General features: G+C 52.4%; 9 protein-coding genes across 9 annotated transcripts; 4 read left to right on the forward strand and 5 right to left on the reverse strand.

The window, feature by feature from the left end:
- Positions 1–321: 321 nt before the first annotated feature.
- Positions 322–1026, reverse strand: A1O1_03753 (uncharacterized protein; the record flags this gene model as incomplete). Its single annotated transcript, XM_007724653.1, has 1 exon — positions 322–1026. One exon carries the CDS (start codon positions 1024–1026, stop codon positions 322–324), a length of 705 nt encoding a protein of 234 aa, XP_007722843.1.
- Positions 1027–2596: 1570 nt separating this feature from the next.
- Positions 2597–3053, reverse strand: A1O1_03754 (uncharacterized protein; the record flags this gene model as incomplete). The annotated part of the gene is made up of 3 exons (XM_007724654.1): positions 2597–2723; positions 2790–2855; positions 2917–3053. 3 exons carry the CDS (start codon positions 3051–3053, stop codon positions 2597–2599), a joined length of 330 nt encoding a protein of 109 aa, XP_007722844.1.
- A 1093-nt stretch (positions 3054–4146) lies between these two features.
- A1O1_03755 (uncharacterized protein) lies at positions 4147–4779 on the forward strand (the record flags this gene model as incomplete). Its single annotated transcript, XM_007724655.1, has 1 exon — positions 4147–4779. The coding sequence occupies one exon, from the start codon at positions 4147–4149 to the stop codon at positions 4777–4779; it is 633 nt and encodes a 210-aa protein (XP_007722845.1).
- Positions 4780–5630: 851 nt separating this feature from the next.
- On the reverse strand, positions 5631–6312 carry A1O1_03756 (uncharacterized protein; the record flags this gene model as incomplete). Its single annotated transcript, XM_007724656.1, has 2 exons — positions 5631–6194; positions 6292–6312. The coding sequence occupies 2 exons, from the start codon at positions 6310–6312 to the stop codon at positions 5631–5633; spliced, it is 585 nt and encodes a 194-aa protein (XP_007722846.1).
- Positions 6313–7795: 1483 nt separating this feature from the next.
- On the forward strand, positions 7796–8383 carry A1O1_03757 (uncharacterized protein; the record flags this gene model as incomplete). The annotated part of the gene is made up of 1 exon (XM_007724657.1): positions 7796–8383. The coding sequence occupies one exon, from the start codon at positions 7796–7798 to the stop codon at positions 8381–8383; it is 588 nt and encodes a 195-aa protein (XP_007722847.1).
- A 1591-nt stretch (positions 8384–9974) lies between these two features.
- Positions 9975–11006, reverse strand: A1O1_03758 (uncharacterized protein; the record flags this gene model as incomplete). Its single annotated transcript, XM_007724658.1, has 1 exon — positions 9975–11006. One exon carries the CDS (start codon positions 11004–11006, stop codon positions 9975–9977), a length of 1032 nt encoding a protein of 343 aa, XP_007722848.1.
- A 1278-nt stretch (positions 11007–12284) lies between these two features.
- On the forward strand, positions 12285–13150 carry A1O1_03759 (uncharacterized protein; the record flags this gene model as incomplete). The annotated part of the gene is made up of 3 exons (XM_007724659.1): positions 12285–12522; positions 12597–12879; positions 12982–13150. The coding sequence occupies 3 exons, from the start codon at positions 12285–12287 to the stop codon at positions 13148–13150; spliced, it is 690 nt and encodes a 229-aa protein (XP_007722849.1).
- Positions 13151–14227: 1077 nt separating this feature from the next.
- A1O1_03760 (uncharacterized protein) lies at positions 14228–15367 on the forward strand (the record flags this gene model as incomplete). Its single annotated transcript, XM_007724660.1, has 2 exons — positions 14228–14537; positions 14595–15367. The coding sequence occupies 2 exons, from the start codon at positions 14228–14230 to the stop codon at positions 15365–15367; spliced, it is 1083 nt and encodes a 360-aa protein (XP_007722850.1).
- A 163-nt stretch (positions 15368–15530) lies between these two features.
- A1O1_03761 (vesicle transporter SEC22) lies at positions 15531–16181 on the reverse strand (the record flags this gene model as incomplete). The annotated part of the gene is made up of 3 exons (XM_007724661.1): positions 15531–15593; positions 15644–16049; positions 16111–16181. 3 exons carry the CDS (start codon positions 16179–16181, stop codon positions 15531–15533), a joined length of 540 nt encoding a protein of 179 aa, XP_007722851.1.
- Positions 16182–16338: the final 157 nt, after the last annotated feature.

A 16338-nucleotide genomic window follows, 5' to 3' on the forward strand; every position in this document is an offset into this window, starting at 1 on the left:
CCGTACTTACCACGGTTCTGTCACCTCCTACTACTGAGAAGTGTCTTCTACAGACTGCATCAAGAAAGATGCCTTTTGGGGTTTGTTGCCATTCACCGGGTGTCAGACTGGATTCTGGGCGAGTGGTTTTCTGGGTATACAGCCAGCGAGAAACGTGAACGATGAGGAACTCTCAAGAGACATGCTTTGAATCGTGATATTGTTTTGCTTTCGCCCTTTTCAAGAGGCCCAGATGGAACTACCTCTGGTGGACTGCTGAACTATGCATTTCATGACGCCCATTATAATGGTACAAGGTTGGTAATGCGTTTCGGTATGAGCTTAAGCAGCCCGAATCCTCACGGCCGCCTCTGCCAACCTCACCGACTCCATCTCCTGTCCTCTCAGCACACTGACCAGATAGTTCTCGCCATTTTGACCGACGGCATGCACCACGACGTTCTCGCCAAATCCGCAATCTTTCTCATCTGGACCGGCTTCGTCATATTCTTCGAAAGATTCTTTTGTCACGCCGTCCTCCGGGGCCAAGAGAACTTGAGACGCGTATTTCCTGGCCTCTTCGTACGTGGTGAAGGTGCCCTCGACGTTCGTCTCCCGAGCTGCACCGGTGTCGTCTTCCGTATACAGCACATTCGTCTGGACCACATGGTACAGGTCCTGGTGGATCTTGTGGTCATCCTTGCCGCCCTTCAGGTTCAGGGAGTTCGGGGTTGTGGCCACACTGACGCGGAAGACGGTACCGTCGGCTGACTTGGCCAGCACGCAAAGGCCGGTCCGTCTCTTGACGTGGTGGCGGATGAATTGTTCCTGGCTGGTTTCATATTCGTCGAACATTTCCTTCTCGTAGCCGGCTTCGAACAGCGTTCGGTGGGCTGCTGCTTTGGCAGCCGGCAGGGTCGTGTATGTGCCGCAGACTCGGACCCTTTCGACCTCGCCGTTGACATCTTTGGAGATATGCGATGTGGTGAAGACGACGTGGTAGAGGTTTTCGCCCTCGGGCAGGCCGTTACCGCTTAGTGCCGACATTGCTGTATGTTGGTGGTGATGATTGATTATTGGATGTTGTGCTTAGAAGCAGCTAGCTGTGATCGTTGTCTTTTAGTTTGGTATGTTTTGTCTACTCGTGACTTGGACGGTCAATTGTAGGACACAGCCTGCTTCTTATGAGTCTGCAACTGTGGGAGCTGGACCCGACGCATCCGCACAGACGTTACGAGATTGATCTTTCCTGCTCGCCCGGGATCTTCAAGCATCTTGCCCAAGCTCGCCAAAGGCGGTCTAGTCTGTCGTATGATGGGGTGGAGAGCATCAACCGAGCCAGCATACGGTCCGGCCAGACCACGGAAGGATATGGAATGGGGGATTTACAGGACTAACATGCCTACCTAGAGACCAGAACAAACCAGACATATCCTGCTCGCCGGAGAGAAGGAAGCATCGAGAGACATGAAGTAGAAGGACTGGACAAATGGCTCATTTGGCGTCGTGAATGCGCCATTTAGTACGAGGGCTGGCCGAGCATGGAGATGGAGGTTCGTGAAGAGGCTTGAAGTCACTAACCGGGGACAGGAGAGGTCAGAGGGAGCTTCTATGGGGAAAGAGAACAAGATCGTGCAGTGCTGTGGGTCAAATGACAGTCTGAAAACCGGTATTGAGAGCGTGACCGGCTGCCAACGGCTGACATAACCCGGCAGATACCGTAATGTGGTAACACAGTAATGATGTTCTGAGCGTTTTACAAAGTAGTATCTTACAGAGTACCTCACAGACGGCATGGTGTGATCTTTACATAAGCGAGCCATCAAGATCATGGATATTCAGAATTGGCCGGGTTCAGGGATGCTACATGCTGCATGCTCTGTCTTCCCCGGATTCTTCTCAGTCCACGCAAATTCGCCTCCTTCGGTTCGAAGGTGCTTGTCCTCCGGGTTTCAATTTGGGCCTGGACAGCTTGACATTTCTGGGCAGAAGAAGGGGGGGTGGTACGATGAAGTAGGCGTAACGTTGTCTCTCCACGTAACCGAAGCAGCTCTTGTCAACCAACCCTTTTCTGCCGGTGCTGGGAAAATGGAGTGCTGAATCAAGTATTGTTAGGAGGCTCTGGGATTGGCTGGTTGAAGCATTGAAGCATTGGAGCATCCTGACCAGGGTAGGAGGAGTCTTTGTTTACCTCTTACATCTTCTAGGCAAAAGACAGTCGAGCCTTGAGGAGAGTGAGTACATCAAATATGCAGGAACAAGTTCCAGGGTATAAACGTTGTTAACGGATGTATCCATTTATTCTGCCGTCTATCGGGCGGCAGGTGTCGAGAATCGGTACATCAAATGTGTCCAGATATTCACTAAGACAGACAAACAAACAGCTTCCAGCAGCTGTATCCTTCTATAGAAGGGTCGGGATAACACCCCTGGGAGGTCCATAGACCATCTACCATCGGACGTCCCACTATTAGCGGGTGTTGTTGTGTACAATCTTCCCAAAATCCGGGTCGGGCTTGTTGTCTAATATATGCCTGCCCATTTCCCCCAAAAGCTCATATGCAGATGCAAAAAAAGGCTGAATCATGAGGTCGTGTCACAACTTGCTTGCGGAGAGTCACTTTGATTGCTGTGTCTCAGCAGCTGCTCTCTGGGAAGCCGCTTGCTCCAAGTCGTTGAGATGGCTTTCGACCTCGTCAAGCTGTTTCCGCTGAATGGCCAGCTTTTCTCTCATTTTCTTGAGGCTAGAAAAAGGTCACAGGAGTCAGTATTGGATTCGGATTGAATGGCGTTTGTCGAAATCAGCTTACTTTTCAATCTCGTGTTGCTTGAAGTACATGTTCTCCAAGGCTTGCTCGCGGCGATTGAATGTGTCACTAGAAAACACTGGTCAGCCATTTGTATTTTGATCACTGGGGTACGGCTCTGATTCCTTACCTGGTGGCAGCACCGCCTGGCCGGATGGCGCCTGTATCTCCTTCACCCCACATTGGTCGTGAAGTGACGAAGGATTGACAGAATGCTGGGGTTCGGATTCTGCTCATGCAGACTCTTGGGATTGTGGTTCGCATCATTTTTGGCGGTGGTGGTGGTGAAGATACTACAAATGTAGTGGTAGATGTAGCGGTTGATGAGGTGGATTGAGTCTCTTGAAGAGCTCTTCGATGTGTTTGTCAATTATGTCTTTGGTTGCCTGGAGGAGGGAAAGAAAAGTGTCGTCTGTTGAGGGTGTATCACAACTACATTTATACTGGATAGGAACATAGCAAGAGGAAGCTCTGCTATAGCTGCAAACGAGGCTGGCACCGGCTCCCCCGAGGTTCCCTAGTACTGCTACAGTGGTACCTGATCTGCCAGTGGAATGACGCCCCGAACGTCGACCTACTAGATACGCAGCCCCATTATTGAGCGACTATTGCTGGGGGCTTCCAGGGGCCGAGGCCTAGGAAAGCTTCGCTTAAGGGCGTGGGAATAGTACAGAGTAGAGCAACGAGACTCGGGAGGCCCCGTAAAATGTGGCTCAGGTAAGTCCTCTAGGTCATTCAGAGCCTGGAGCCGGCACTTGATATCCGGAACATCCTCTGAACAGAGAGAGCGTTAGGCGATGCCCCAGCCAGCCGAGGTCGCCTAGGGAGCCCAGCCCTTTAGCCCCTGTCGGGCTAGCCTTGTCTGTGACAATCCACACTGCACGGTATTGAAAATTACCCGTTCAAATATCACTCCACGATCAACCTACCTCTCCTCTCCTCTCACACACCCTCGAGACCCTCTAGTCCACCACCGCGACCGCTCCCGCTCCACGGCGCCTGCCGAGCGTCATGTCCACGCCATTACCAAAGTATCGAGATGGCATGATTTGCAGATGACCAAACGACCCCGTGACCATATGTTCTGACGAGTCTCGCCGCTTCTGGCGTCAACAAACACGACCAGGGCCACGCGACAGACCTCGTTTTGGCGACAATAGCCATGGCGGCCATGGCTGCCCGACTCAGCTGCTCGCCTCGAGTCGACATTGTCTTGGAAGCAGAGAAAAGGTGCAAGACAAATATGAAGGTCTCTCTTCGAGTCTGCGATTGAGCTTCTCAAAGCAAAACCACCACACTGAAAGACAATAGCAACATTCAAAACACTCGGCAAGCACTACAGTACCATACATCGGTACCAATGGCATTCCTCTACTCATACCCAGAGGTCGAGCCATACCCCACAACCTATGTGACGCACACATACCCCGAAAAGGGGCAGCATTTGCACCACATCCCTCTGCCCTTTCTGGCACACAAGGCGGCGCACCGGCTGCTGCACGACAGAGAACATGAGGTCCACATCCCCAAGGCCGACCTGAGAGAGACCATGTCCAACTTCTACATCGAGGTCGAGTTGCCGGGTATCTCGGACAAGTCGCAGCTCCATCTGCGCTGGACGTCCATGCGCACTCTGCTCGTCACCAGCAAGATCGGCCGGCCCGACATCCCAGAGTCGGAGCTGTTTGATGTCCCCGTCGTCGCTGCCGCGCCTGAACCACCGAAAGAAGACGCCGACCAGCAGCAACAACAAGAGCCGTTGGCGACGTCGACTGAAACGGGTGTGACCGCGACTGCGACGACGATGAAGAAAGAGCCTCATCTCACCGTGCACGAAAGACTAATCGGCGAAATGATGCGCGCGTTCAACTTCCCTGTTGACGTGGATCGAGACAACACCCATGCCAAACTCGAGGCCGGCTTGTTGAGGATCGTGGTGCCCAAGCTCAAGCATGATCACGCCGAGCCCCTGCATGTCAACGTCAAGGATTGAAGCGAAAATGACGCTAGGCTTTGGAAGGAAGCAGGACTACGGATTGAGTAGTAGGTCACTTTACTCGGCGGGCCGAGGTCGAGCAGTCTTATGATATGGTTGAACGGAACGGTTAGGAGATGGGACATCTCATTATGATACGCATCTCATTATGATACGCATTTCATTTGCGTGACCAGGGCCTGGACCATTGTTTGCTCGCCCTGAATGCCGCGATCTCATTTAACGGTATTAGGTGATGGAGGATCATCAAAATTAATCATTTCTCTGGGAATATAGCCATCTGTCGGAAAACCGAGCAGAACACACAAAACCATGCTGTTGGCCGTGCCGTGACCACCAGCCATTGAATAAAAGCAGCTCCCAGCAATGCAATGTCTTCGTGGGTGATCTCGTGCTCAGGTGTAAACCCCCTTCCGAGGCTCCAGACCGACGTCAAGAAGTGTATTCTAACATATTTCGTCGGTCTAAGGATGGAACTGCTCACAAGACGAATATCGTAGTCCTAAGACAGGTACGTCGGGATCGTCAAGGTACGAGTTAGAATTTCAGGTGGCAAAGAATGGGTCAAGACCTTTGTCTTTGGTGAGCATTTTTATTTTTCAGATCGTAGCCCCTGACAAGGCTGAGCCTCCAATCAAGGCTGATGGGAATATATGATACACCACAGGTTTGCAACGCCGGCGGATTCCCATTGCCGATCCATCCCTCCCAATATCCAAATGTGCTGGTCGAACAGGACCAGTCGTCGTGGATATTATAAGGGTCGTCGTAAATTCGTTAAAGCCGTCCTCAAAACCATGAAAGATTTCCCCCCCCCCCCCCCCTTCTGGGTAATTGTCGACAAGTCATTATAAATCGTAGAAAGAGTCGGTCCACATTTCCATTTCCATAATCTCCTCCTCCTCGTCGGCCGAGCCGCAATCTCGCTCCTCCCATCGAAGCTGGGCCGTGGTTTCATCCTCGGGCCACCAGCTCATCGGCACATGCGACTCGGAAGAATGTCGCCGGCGCATCTGACGACCACCGTTCTTCTGCGCGGCTTCATGCTCGTCATACAGCTTGGGCGTCGACACTTCGATGAAACTGGGTCTCCGCTCGACAGCTCTAGCCTTGCTGGCGGCTCCTTGTTGCTGTTGTGGAGCGGTCTTCTTCAAGGCGGCGGATCTGTCTCCCACTGCACCGGCCGCTGGAGGAGGCGTTGTGCTTGCGGTGTTGGATGTCTGTTCTGAAGGCCGGACTCTGGCGTGCGAGTGAGCCTGTCGGTCATCCTCGGGCTCGAGGGGCAAAAAGCCCGACTCGAACGCGGGTTGTTTGTACAGCAATTCGCTGATGTCGTAGTCGTTGTAGAAGGCCACGAACGCGTTGTCTTTGATGCTGGACGGGGCTTGCTGGCTTGTCGGGTGGGTCGCAGTCTGCCAGTGCGCGGGAAGCAACAATTGTCAGCAAATGGGAACAGAACGGAGAACGCCCTTAAGAGGGGGGGATGGAGGCAAGACTCGGGGAACTTACAGGTGCTGTTTGGGACATCATCTTGACTGTAGCTAGTACTCTGTAGTGCTAGATGTGTTTGATTGGATGTTGGATCGCACGTAGATATAGTGGGTTGGGTTGTTGGACGTTGTCCTTTACAATGGAGTGTAATGGGAGAACCTCCATCTGGTGTTTCCTTCATCCCTTTTTATGTAGGTCGTGAAAGGTAAGGCCACGACCCCTAGGACATGTGTGTGTATGTGTCATGGTCTCCTCCGTTTTCGTTCCGTTCTCGTTCTCCTTCTCGTTTTCGTTTTCGTGATCGTTATGGTTTTGAGCTCACCACTGACCCCTGTGGCTGGGCTGGTGGGATGCGCACGATACGCCCAGATCACGCATCGACAACAACCAAGCCATGAGGGAGGTGTCTTCTCGGTGTACTAGTATGGCATGTGTGTGTCTCGGGTGTTGTCGTAGACTCAGAGTCGCAGGTGGCATGATTCTCTCGATGAAATTTCGCGCTTGCTGCAGTGCTGCTGCAGTGCCACTTGTCTTTTGACCACTTGACAGACCAGCCTGGCCGCCAATATCGGACCGGGTGACTGTCAGACAGGCGTATTCACCCGTATTGAGTGATATTCGCTTGGGTTCACCGTACGGTATTGTCATCCGCAGTCATGCCACACTTGCATTTCTCCAAACTTTGAATCCACTTCACCTTTGCATCTCGACCGTCCCTTTTCCCTTTTCCACACCCGCACTCCAATCATTCTTCGTGTCTTGCGCTATTTTCCCTGTCACTGTTCACTGATCCATCATCCACAGGGTCCCTGGTTACCCCAGGTTTTGCGGTGGAACATGAGCCAGGTCCCTCCTTCGTTCCACCGGCGCAGTCCAGCAGGCCGATTCGTGCTCGCCTCGATTCACCCATCATCTGATGCACAGATGATAGTTCCCACTGTTATCTAGTCTGGCCATCTCTCAGAAATGAGATTGGGTCTCTATGGGTGACGAATCCGTTCGAATTCCGGCCTGTCTCGATGTCCGCCGTCCCGGGTGCTCTTCTCTCATAGGTGCCGGATCCTCGTGAGCCATGGACTGGATGAATTATGCATTGTTGATTGAAGACATGCTGTGTCCCCCAGTCCATTATGCCACAAGGTACGTCTTACATAAAACTTTCGAGGTCGGTCGCGTGCACATGTCTCTCTCTCTCTTTGTGTGTGCCTCAATCCTGTTTCCCCCATCGGCCCGACCAGCCTAGCAGTATCCATATCCTTCCGTTTGGAGGCGGGCCCATTACCGAGAATCGAGCAACATCTCCACCTTCTACACAGCCTCTTATGAGGTGTATGACCCATCTCTCAACCGTATAAATAATACATATGCTCATGGGTGGCAGCCACTAAGCTTTCCCATTCCCCGGATTGACAGACACAAGTCACATCTACAAAGCTACATCCTACTTTACTACCCTACAATACCAGTAACAGGAAACACTACACTACAAAATCACACAAAACACTACAACTACAACCCATCCATGGTCGAAATTCCAATCTTAGTGAGCACCCCAGGGCAACACACCGTCGAACTAGCTCAGCCAGCCGAATATCCCTTCGCGCAGTCATCACAGACCACAGGCCAGCAAGCAGATCAACAACCGTCTGTCGCAACAAACGTGTTTGTTGCAGCAGAAGCGACCTCACCAGCAATGGTTTCCGACACCACCCAGACGAACCCGGAAGAGGAGGGTTCAAGACACACTTCCCCCAAACGACAATCGCCGGCTCATTCCCGGTCCCAGTCGCGCGCCCGGACATCACCTCGCACCTGGGCCGAAGCCATCCGCCAACGCCTAGCAAGCCCTCACTCGCATTTCCACTCTCCTGTGTCGGTGGACGCGTCAGGTCGGACTTTGCTTTCTCCAGGAAATGAGCCGGTTCTACGGTCCACCACCCCAGCGGCAGACCTCTACAAAGGCCAAGACGAGTCGAATTTCGGAATGACATTCGATCATCACCACTCGGTCAACCATTTCCTGAAGGCGTCCAAGCCCCAGACATGCGCGTACAGTTATGAAGATCAGAAACACCGCATGTTGATGGATTGGGTGGAGAGGAGAAGATAGGACTGACTAGAACCACTATCATGTTGTTTGCACAAAACCACTCAAAGTCAATCGCTCAAGATGCCTTGTATGCGTATTCGTAGGCGTCTAACTCACACTTTTGGCGCAGAAGCGAAGGACCGGCGGCGACACCCGGGGGCAGAAATGATCTTGGGTAATCAATTGGCGTTGATGAATAGCCTTGGAAGGCGAGGCGTTTTTCTTACTCTTTCCATATTCCTTGGATTTCATCTACGACGGGCGAAGAAACGCAAAGCCCATGAACAAACCACAAACAAACAAACAAACAAATATATCGTGTCGATATGTCACTTAACACTCACTGCAGAAGCAGTTTTGAGTCCCAAATTGGCCATTGCGATTTAATCGAGAGACTCTGAAGGGACGCTGGAACGAGTCCTCCTGGTTTCTTTCACCTTGCATCAGGCTTTGAAGGGTCATGTCACCTTATTCGCCTACCTGTCCTACCACCATCTGTCTGTCTCGATCGCCTGGAGTGGTCTGCAGTGGGCAGATAGATCGTCTGACCAAATCCCAAGTGGTATCATACCCACCTAATCAGACAGCGCCACCTACCTTATGCAAGTCTTGTCTTTCCTTGCACATGCATACCTAGTATGCAATCATAATACCTCGATATCCACGTCGGTCAGCTATTTCATTATCGCAATTTCCAAGGGCGCGACCACGACTATTATATTCCACTTTCAAATCTTCTCTATCGATACCGGTTGCAAGGGAAGTGTTAACCTGAGACGTTTGAACATCCGACATCAGAATGACATTGGCATGGCTTGCCATTGCTCATTTGGGTTCTTTATAAAGTGACATGAAATGCAATACAATGCAATGCAATGCAATGATGGTCCATTTATTCTTCCTTCCGGAGGCTGATTCCCTATTTCCAAGGCCTTGAAGAGCTGCCGCATATGACGCCGTAGAATCAATTCGATACAATCACAAAACACTGTGTAGTAATAGGTATCATCCAATACAGACGTGGTCTGGTTGGGGCGTGCCGGGTATGGTTACTTGGTCTTTCCCTTGAATTTGAGGCCTGTATCGGTTCTATACTGACTTGGCGGGTATTCGTACGAAATGCGTCAAAAAATAACCACCTGCAGTTACCTCGTCAGCCTTGCCATTTGTTTGTTCACCTGGGGAGGTCTTCAGAATGTATTCTGCATATGTATAATACTAGTATATGCCGATGAAGGCTTGCATGACTTTCAATTTCGACCTCGGCGAATACTGACGCTTTCAATCACTGGTAGGGTTCGAGACCTTCTGTTCGTCCAGATATCACTGTCCCTGAGCTGGGCGAGAAGTTGTACGACCCTAGCCATAGAAACCTTGGGTGAGCTTGAGCTTGAGCTTGGTTGAATGGCAGACAGACAGGCCAGCTCTCTTCTTCTACTCCCATTTCTTTTTTTTTTAGATCTCATTCCCACCCCCACCCCGAGCCCGTTCCAGTGCTGTGCCACAACTGGCATCTTCTTCCTCCCACATCTTCTCCTCTCCCTGCCATTTCCCTGCCATTTCCCGTGTGTTCTCTTTTCTCTGCCACCCTCCCTTGTGTTCTCTCTTCTCTTCAAAAGATAGCCACTCCATTAACCGGACTCGCGACGCCGCCAGGGACATAACACGGCACACTAGCGACGAAGAACGACCAGCGATTCTGGCGAACACACTCGTTGCTCAAGGCCTCGAGGTCCAACAACTCGCCAATGTTGCAGCCCCAGCCGGCCAGCAGGACCTCGTGCATACTCCAGTCGAGCGGGCTCGGCCAGCGCTCGAACGAAGGATGATCGGCGGCGACGGCGCTGAAGTGGTCCCAGATCCAAGCGAGCACCTCGTCGGACTGTTCGACGCCGCCCAGACCAGGGGGTTGTTGTTTGGCCAGCCGCTCCAGTTCGGCCGGATTGGAGTCGACCAAGTCGCGGTACGACTTGAACCAGCCGGAGCGGACGATCAAGATATCGCCGAACCGCGGGGTCGTGTTGCCCTGCCAGGCCAGAGTTTGGAGGATCCAGTCGAATTTGATGGCCGAGGTGTGGAAATTGTCGAAGAAGGTATCGTCACCGATGTGTTTGTTCACAATTTCCCTACCAGGCCCTTCATCCATCCACCGGCGGAAATCAACCAAGATCCCCCTCCCCATAATCCCGCCATGCTTCACGGCATTGTGGATCCCCAACATATTCGGCTCTTTCTGGCCCTTGTCGCTCGTGCCCGCGATATCTTCCAAAGTGGTGTCATTGTAGAACCGCTGGGCCGCCTGGTAGCCGAAGTGCCGCAGCCCGTCCCACTGCGTGGCGCTCTGCGTGTTGAAACTCCATGTGTCGTCGTGCACGATCCGCGGGGCCTTCTGGTACACTTGTTTCTCGAACACCTGGCGGCCGAACAGCGGCTTCTGGCCCTGGAAGTCGAGCGGTGCGTCCAGGGCCACTCGCACCCCGGTGCGGATCTCGGACGCCGCCGCCGCCGCGATCGTCGTTGGGGTTTGCCGGTTGAGGAAGCCGAGTTCGTCCGTCGGGCCGTAGGCGCCCCAGGCGTTGAGGCGGGCTGAGGTGGGCGATTTGCTGAGAGGGAGGGAGCTGAATGAGACGGGAGGACCTGACATTTTCGGGGTAGTCACTCTGGAGGGTTTGTAAAGGTACTTCTGAGGCTCGTATAGATAATAGCTGGTCTAGATGCTGCTAAGGAGGGAGGAGCAGCAGGTCAGAGGTCGAGGTCGGAATCCAGAGTAGTTCTCTGAGCCGTTGAAGTCCTTGTAGAGACCAAAGGGGTTGCTGTTGTCAGCAACCAAGTGCGCAGAGAGAGGTAGACAGACAAGGACGCGACTCGGACGCTGCAAGAGGAAGAAGACAAGGAACCTACCTCGGAACGTTCAAGTTGGACATGATATTTGACTAGTCGTCGTCTGAACGGTACATCTAGCAACCTAGAGTCAGGGACATATCATACTACGTACCTGGTTGTAGGATAAGAGCTCGGCTCCTGTGCCGAGGGGCAGACGATCGGTATCGCATAACAACATTGCGTATCTCCAAAATGATGATGAGCGGGGATTTCCTGGGTAGTCGATATCGATGTCGCTGTGGTCGCCGAGTCCCACGGAATCAGCCGACGGGAGACGGGAGACAGTAAAGGAATGCCGGACGACAAGGGAATCGATGGAGTCTTCGATTGTTCCCTCTCTCCAGCATCGTGATTCACTACATTCTGATCAATTATCGTTACTTGTGCCTGCTGTGATCGTGATCGCATCTCTGCACTTATCCCTCTCATCTTTATACCTGCCTTCGCACTCACCCTTACTCACCCTCGCGCACATACTTCCTATCCTACAACTCTAGGCCTAATTTTCAGACGGCGGTAGGATTACCTCTCTAACTCTACCCCAACACGGAATTCGATACCTTTATTTCTATATACCATGGCTGTTGAGTCTACAGATAATGATAACAAAGCAAGACCTGCTGCCAGAAACACTTGCCCTCATACTAGCCCTTGATAGCCCGTTATTATGGCTCACGATCTGGCTTACGACTGTATATGCCAAAAGTCTTTGTCCGTAAGTATTGGCCCGTTACGGCCTGTTATCGTGGCTTACCCCTATCTGGCTTACCACGGTATATACCAAAAGTTTGCGTCCGTAAGTATAAGCCATCAATGGCCCGTCATTGTAGCTTAGCCGCATTGATAAGCAGTTATACGCCTACCTAGTACCTACTAATAAGGTATATAACGAGCAAGCATTTCTTGCTCGCGACCGAACGTGTTATTAGTATCTACTACTAAGTACCTAACCCTTCTTTCTCCCCAGACGATCCCCCGCACTACTAGTAACCTGTACCTACCACCCCACACTCAAACTCGGAAAGAAAAGAAACATCATATGCCTTCTCCCGTCATCCTCATCCTCGGCGCAGGCCCAAACATCGGCCACCATGTCGCGAAGACGTTCGCCGCGGCCGGCTACAAAGTGGCCGTCGCCGCGCGATCAGTAAAGGAGGCAGAGAGCACCGACAGCCAGTTGAACATCCCCAGCGACTTCACCAAATCCGACGACGTGGTCAACGCCTTCTCCAAAGTCAACAAAGTCTTCGGCATCCCTAGTGTAGTCGTTTACAACGGTAAGCCCCCGTGCAGCTCTGCCCTGCCCAGCCCTACCTTCGTTCCCAGTACCAGTACTAATCAATTCCCGCAGTCAGCGCCTCGACGCGGCCGCCCCCCGACGACCCGTTCTCCCTCCCCTTGGCCGATTTCAGCAAAGATCTCAGCATCAATGTCACGAGTCTGTACGTCGCCGCGCAACAGGCTGTCGCCGGCTTCGCGCAGCTGCCTGCGGGCGCGGCCCGGACGTTCATCATGACGGGCAATATCCTGAACGTGGACATCATCCCGGGCTTTATCTCGCAGGGCGCGGGCAAATCCGCGGGCGCACACATGATGTGGGCTGCTGCGGATGCGTATAAATCCAAGGGATACAAGTGAGTCAAGGCCAAACCATGCATGTTGATGATCAGTGGAGTGGAGTGAGTTAATGAATAGATGAATGAATGGGAAGACTAACCGGTTTGTGTGATTGATAGGTTTTACTATGCGGATGAGCGCAAGGCGAACGGCTCGGCCAAGTTCATGGTCGATGGAGATGCGCATGCGAAGCTGTTCAAGGGTCTTGCCGAGGAGAAGACGCAGGGGCCGTGGCATCAGACGTTTGTGGCGGGTAAGGGATACCAGAAGTTTGCTTCCAGCTTGTAAGGCACATGAGCAACTTGACAATGTGCTGTGGCCAGGCAGCTTGTCGATACTAGGGCATGTGCAACAGCAGCATAGTGTAGGATATCTCTCGCCTGCTGCAACGGCTCGGCAGAAGTCGCATGTGTCTCCTCCAGCTTCTGGCCCCCCCTACTTACATATACATCAACTTTGCTTGGGCCTCTCGTGGGCCAGTAATCCTTGACCGAGAAAGCATTCGAGAGCGATGCTTCTTGAGCCTCGAAAGATGAAGACGACTGGACAGGCTAGGACAAAGTGCGTTACTCACGGCTCTGTGTCATTCTTCATGTTCAGGTATGTGAACTCCGCAGTTCGGATTGGTCTGGCATCTGGAGGCTTCGGAGGATCTTTATGCAATATCAATCTGCAGTGTGAGAGCTGTAGAAGCAGGACTCGAGGAATGACTCTGGCCTGGCTTCCGTGCCCGATAGCGTGGGATTTCAATGAACGTCAATCTGTAGCGCTTCGTCCTCGAAGAATGATCGGGGCAAATTTAACATGTCTTGGCCGTCTGGAGAAACGACGTCATGGGAATTAACACTCCCCGGAATATTGTACGGTCGAGCAATTCTCATGGATACGCATTTCGCCCCTGACGTCCTGCTTGATCATGGACAGTTTCGGGTTGGAAGATAGGTACACAAGGCCCCAGTAGTCAGGTAACAGAGCATACTGCATGCGGGCTGGTACCGTTGAGAGGCTGTGCGGAAGTAAAGAAGATAAAATGTTCGAGGTGGGCCGCCAAAGCCCATTTCACACCACAACCGAGGACCACAGCGCCCAAAAGGGCAGAAAATGGAAGCCATAACGACAATTCTTGCTGTTTATAGACAACAGGCATAACAGGAGCCCATAGACAAGAAAGCTCGAATGTTACAGCCCGGATACAACTCTGTTATCAGGAGCGCACTTTTCAGGCTTGCAGATTCAAAGACTATGCGATAACGCCGGACGGAGTATACTGGTTGACAAGCCTGAACGAAAAATATCCAACCCAGTCAAAGGGAACCACAAATACTCTTGTACGCCTATTCGAATTCCTCTGGAGAGGCTGGTGGGATGGCACATGCCAACCTGTCCCATCGCCGGACCCATAATCTCCTTCTGATCTCCAAGCTGTTAAACCAGCGGGACCATGCCTCACCACTGACGCTGGTCCTCGACACGCTCGAGCAGCCCGCAAAGCCTCTGTTGCGCGAGTATTTGCGCAGAGCCCGGCTTTCACGAACGACAACGATACTCTTGGCCTTCGAGACCTTTGTGAAGCCGCGGGATGTCGATTTCTTCCTTGAGTGCCACGACTCAACCAAAGTCCTGGATACGGTTGCAAGGAAAGTGTCAGAAGTGATGCGGAAAAGTGGAAACAAGAGTACGTGTTGAGCTTATGCTTCAGGGAGGCCAGACCCTTTACTAACCCTGATCACAGGGTGTTTGATTTTGATTGACTCACTAGCGACGTTGGTGTCGATGTCGACGAGTCCAACGTCGAATCTGAACCTGACGGCGTTTCTCTCATCACTACTCCAGCCGCCACCACAGGCCGGACAGGCTGAACAAGGACAGACACCTCAAATCTCGGTGGTTGCAGTCTACCACACTGATATCCCACTCCCCGCCCCATCAGCATCGCCTGGTTCTGCATACCCATACTCTCCTTCGCCTTTCGCGCTACTCTCATACCTCGCCACCACCATCATTACAGTGCACTCGCTATACGTCCTGTATTCGGAAACGTTGGCTCAAGCAAAGTCGCGGGTGGCGCCTGTATTCGGCCTGGGCGAAGAAATCGAGGGGGTCGTCATCGGACTGAAGCCGAAAGGAGTTGCCGTGAAGCCTGAAGAGCAAGGCATAGTCCTAGAGTTGGAGCATCGGCGCAAAAGTGGAAGAGGCGTGCTCGAATGGATTTTCTTGCCCACGGCAGTGGATAGGCACCAGAGTGGCGCGCAGGCGGTCCGGGAGATCGCCACTTTGCTGGACGACCATCCTCTGTTCCGCAAATCCAAGGAGGAGGAAACCCCGGAGCAGGCCTTGTCGGGCATGACGTTCGAGCTGGGCTTGACAGATCGACAGAGACTAGAGCGTGAGGGAGTCGTGCTGCCGTACTTCGACGCCCAAAAAGCAGGCGGCGGAGAAGGTGGGAGGATTTTGTACGATATGGGGGTCGAGGACGATTTCGACGAGGAGGAAGACGAGATATGAACATGCTTTTGTAATCAGTCATTTTAGCCAGACTGATTCGAGTCTCGTCCCTAGCAAAGTATTATCGGCCTCTAGACCCGGCCCAAGGTAGAGGGGTATCATACGCAAGCCGAGTGCGCTTTTAGGCCATCATCACCCATTTGGAAATGCTGCAATCGACACATTAAAAGAACCTCCACCACAGGAAGAAGATCATAATCAACCCCAGACCTGCAAAGGGTCCATACTGTGACCACTGTTAGATCTGCGATCCGTCCAGAATGTAATCTCACGTACCTGCTTCAACATCAACTCCCAGTTTATCCGTACAGCAGCTCTTCTGTATTTCTTGCTGTCTTCTCGCAGTCGGCCGCTCATCTCGCCCATGCGCTCCAAGCTGTCTCCGCGGTACAGAAGATCCTCAATGTTTTTGGTCATGACTTTCGTGACATCTTTCAACTCATCATTCAATTTATCCAGGTTGGCGCTCGCCCGGCTATCCTGGTAGGTCTTCTTCGTCCGCTGAATGAACGTGTCAAACTCGACAAATGCGTAGGGTCGTAGAGTTGCAGACAGGTACTGCTGCGAGGGGTAGACTGTAGTAAACTCCTGGGCCAGGTCGGAGAGGTAGGTAAAGGCCAATTTCCGAGGATAGGATCGATCGCATATGCAGAGAAAGCATACCGAGTCTTTGATGATGTAGCTATAGATCCAGAGTCAGGACCTACTCCAAGTGGTCAACAACGGTGTAAGATCTCGCTCACTGTAAGGTGTATTGGCCGGACTCGATGCTTGCTTGCTGCTCTGAATTGCGGTTCAATCGTCGAAAGATCATTTTGGCTTGCGATTTGACCTCGGCGAGCTCTGTCTCTACCTAGGCGAGCCCCAAGTCAGTCCCTGATCCCTCGTATCGATCTCACCAAGTCTGAGAGAGCCTCGGGTCATACCTGTTCATCGTCCACCGAAGCCGCCAGCATCAGGCCTGTCCAGTA

The sequence above is a fragment of the Capronia coronata genome (genome assembly GCF_000585585.1).
Source record: "Capronia coronata CBS 617.96 chromosome Unknown acBCG-supercont1.3, whole genome shotgun sequence".
Lineage (NCBI taxonomy): Eukaryota > Fungi > Ascomycota > Eurotiomycetes > Chaetothyriales > Herpotrichiellaceae > Capronia > Capronia coronata.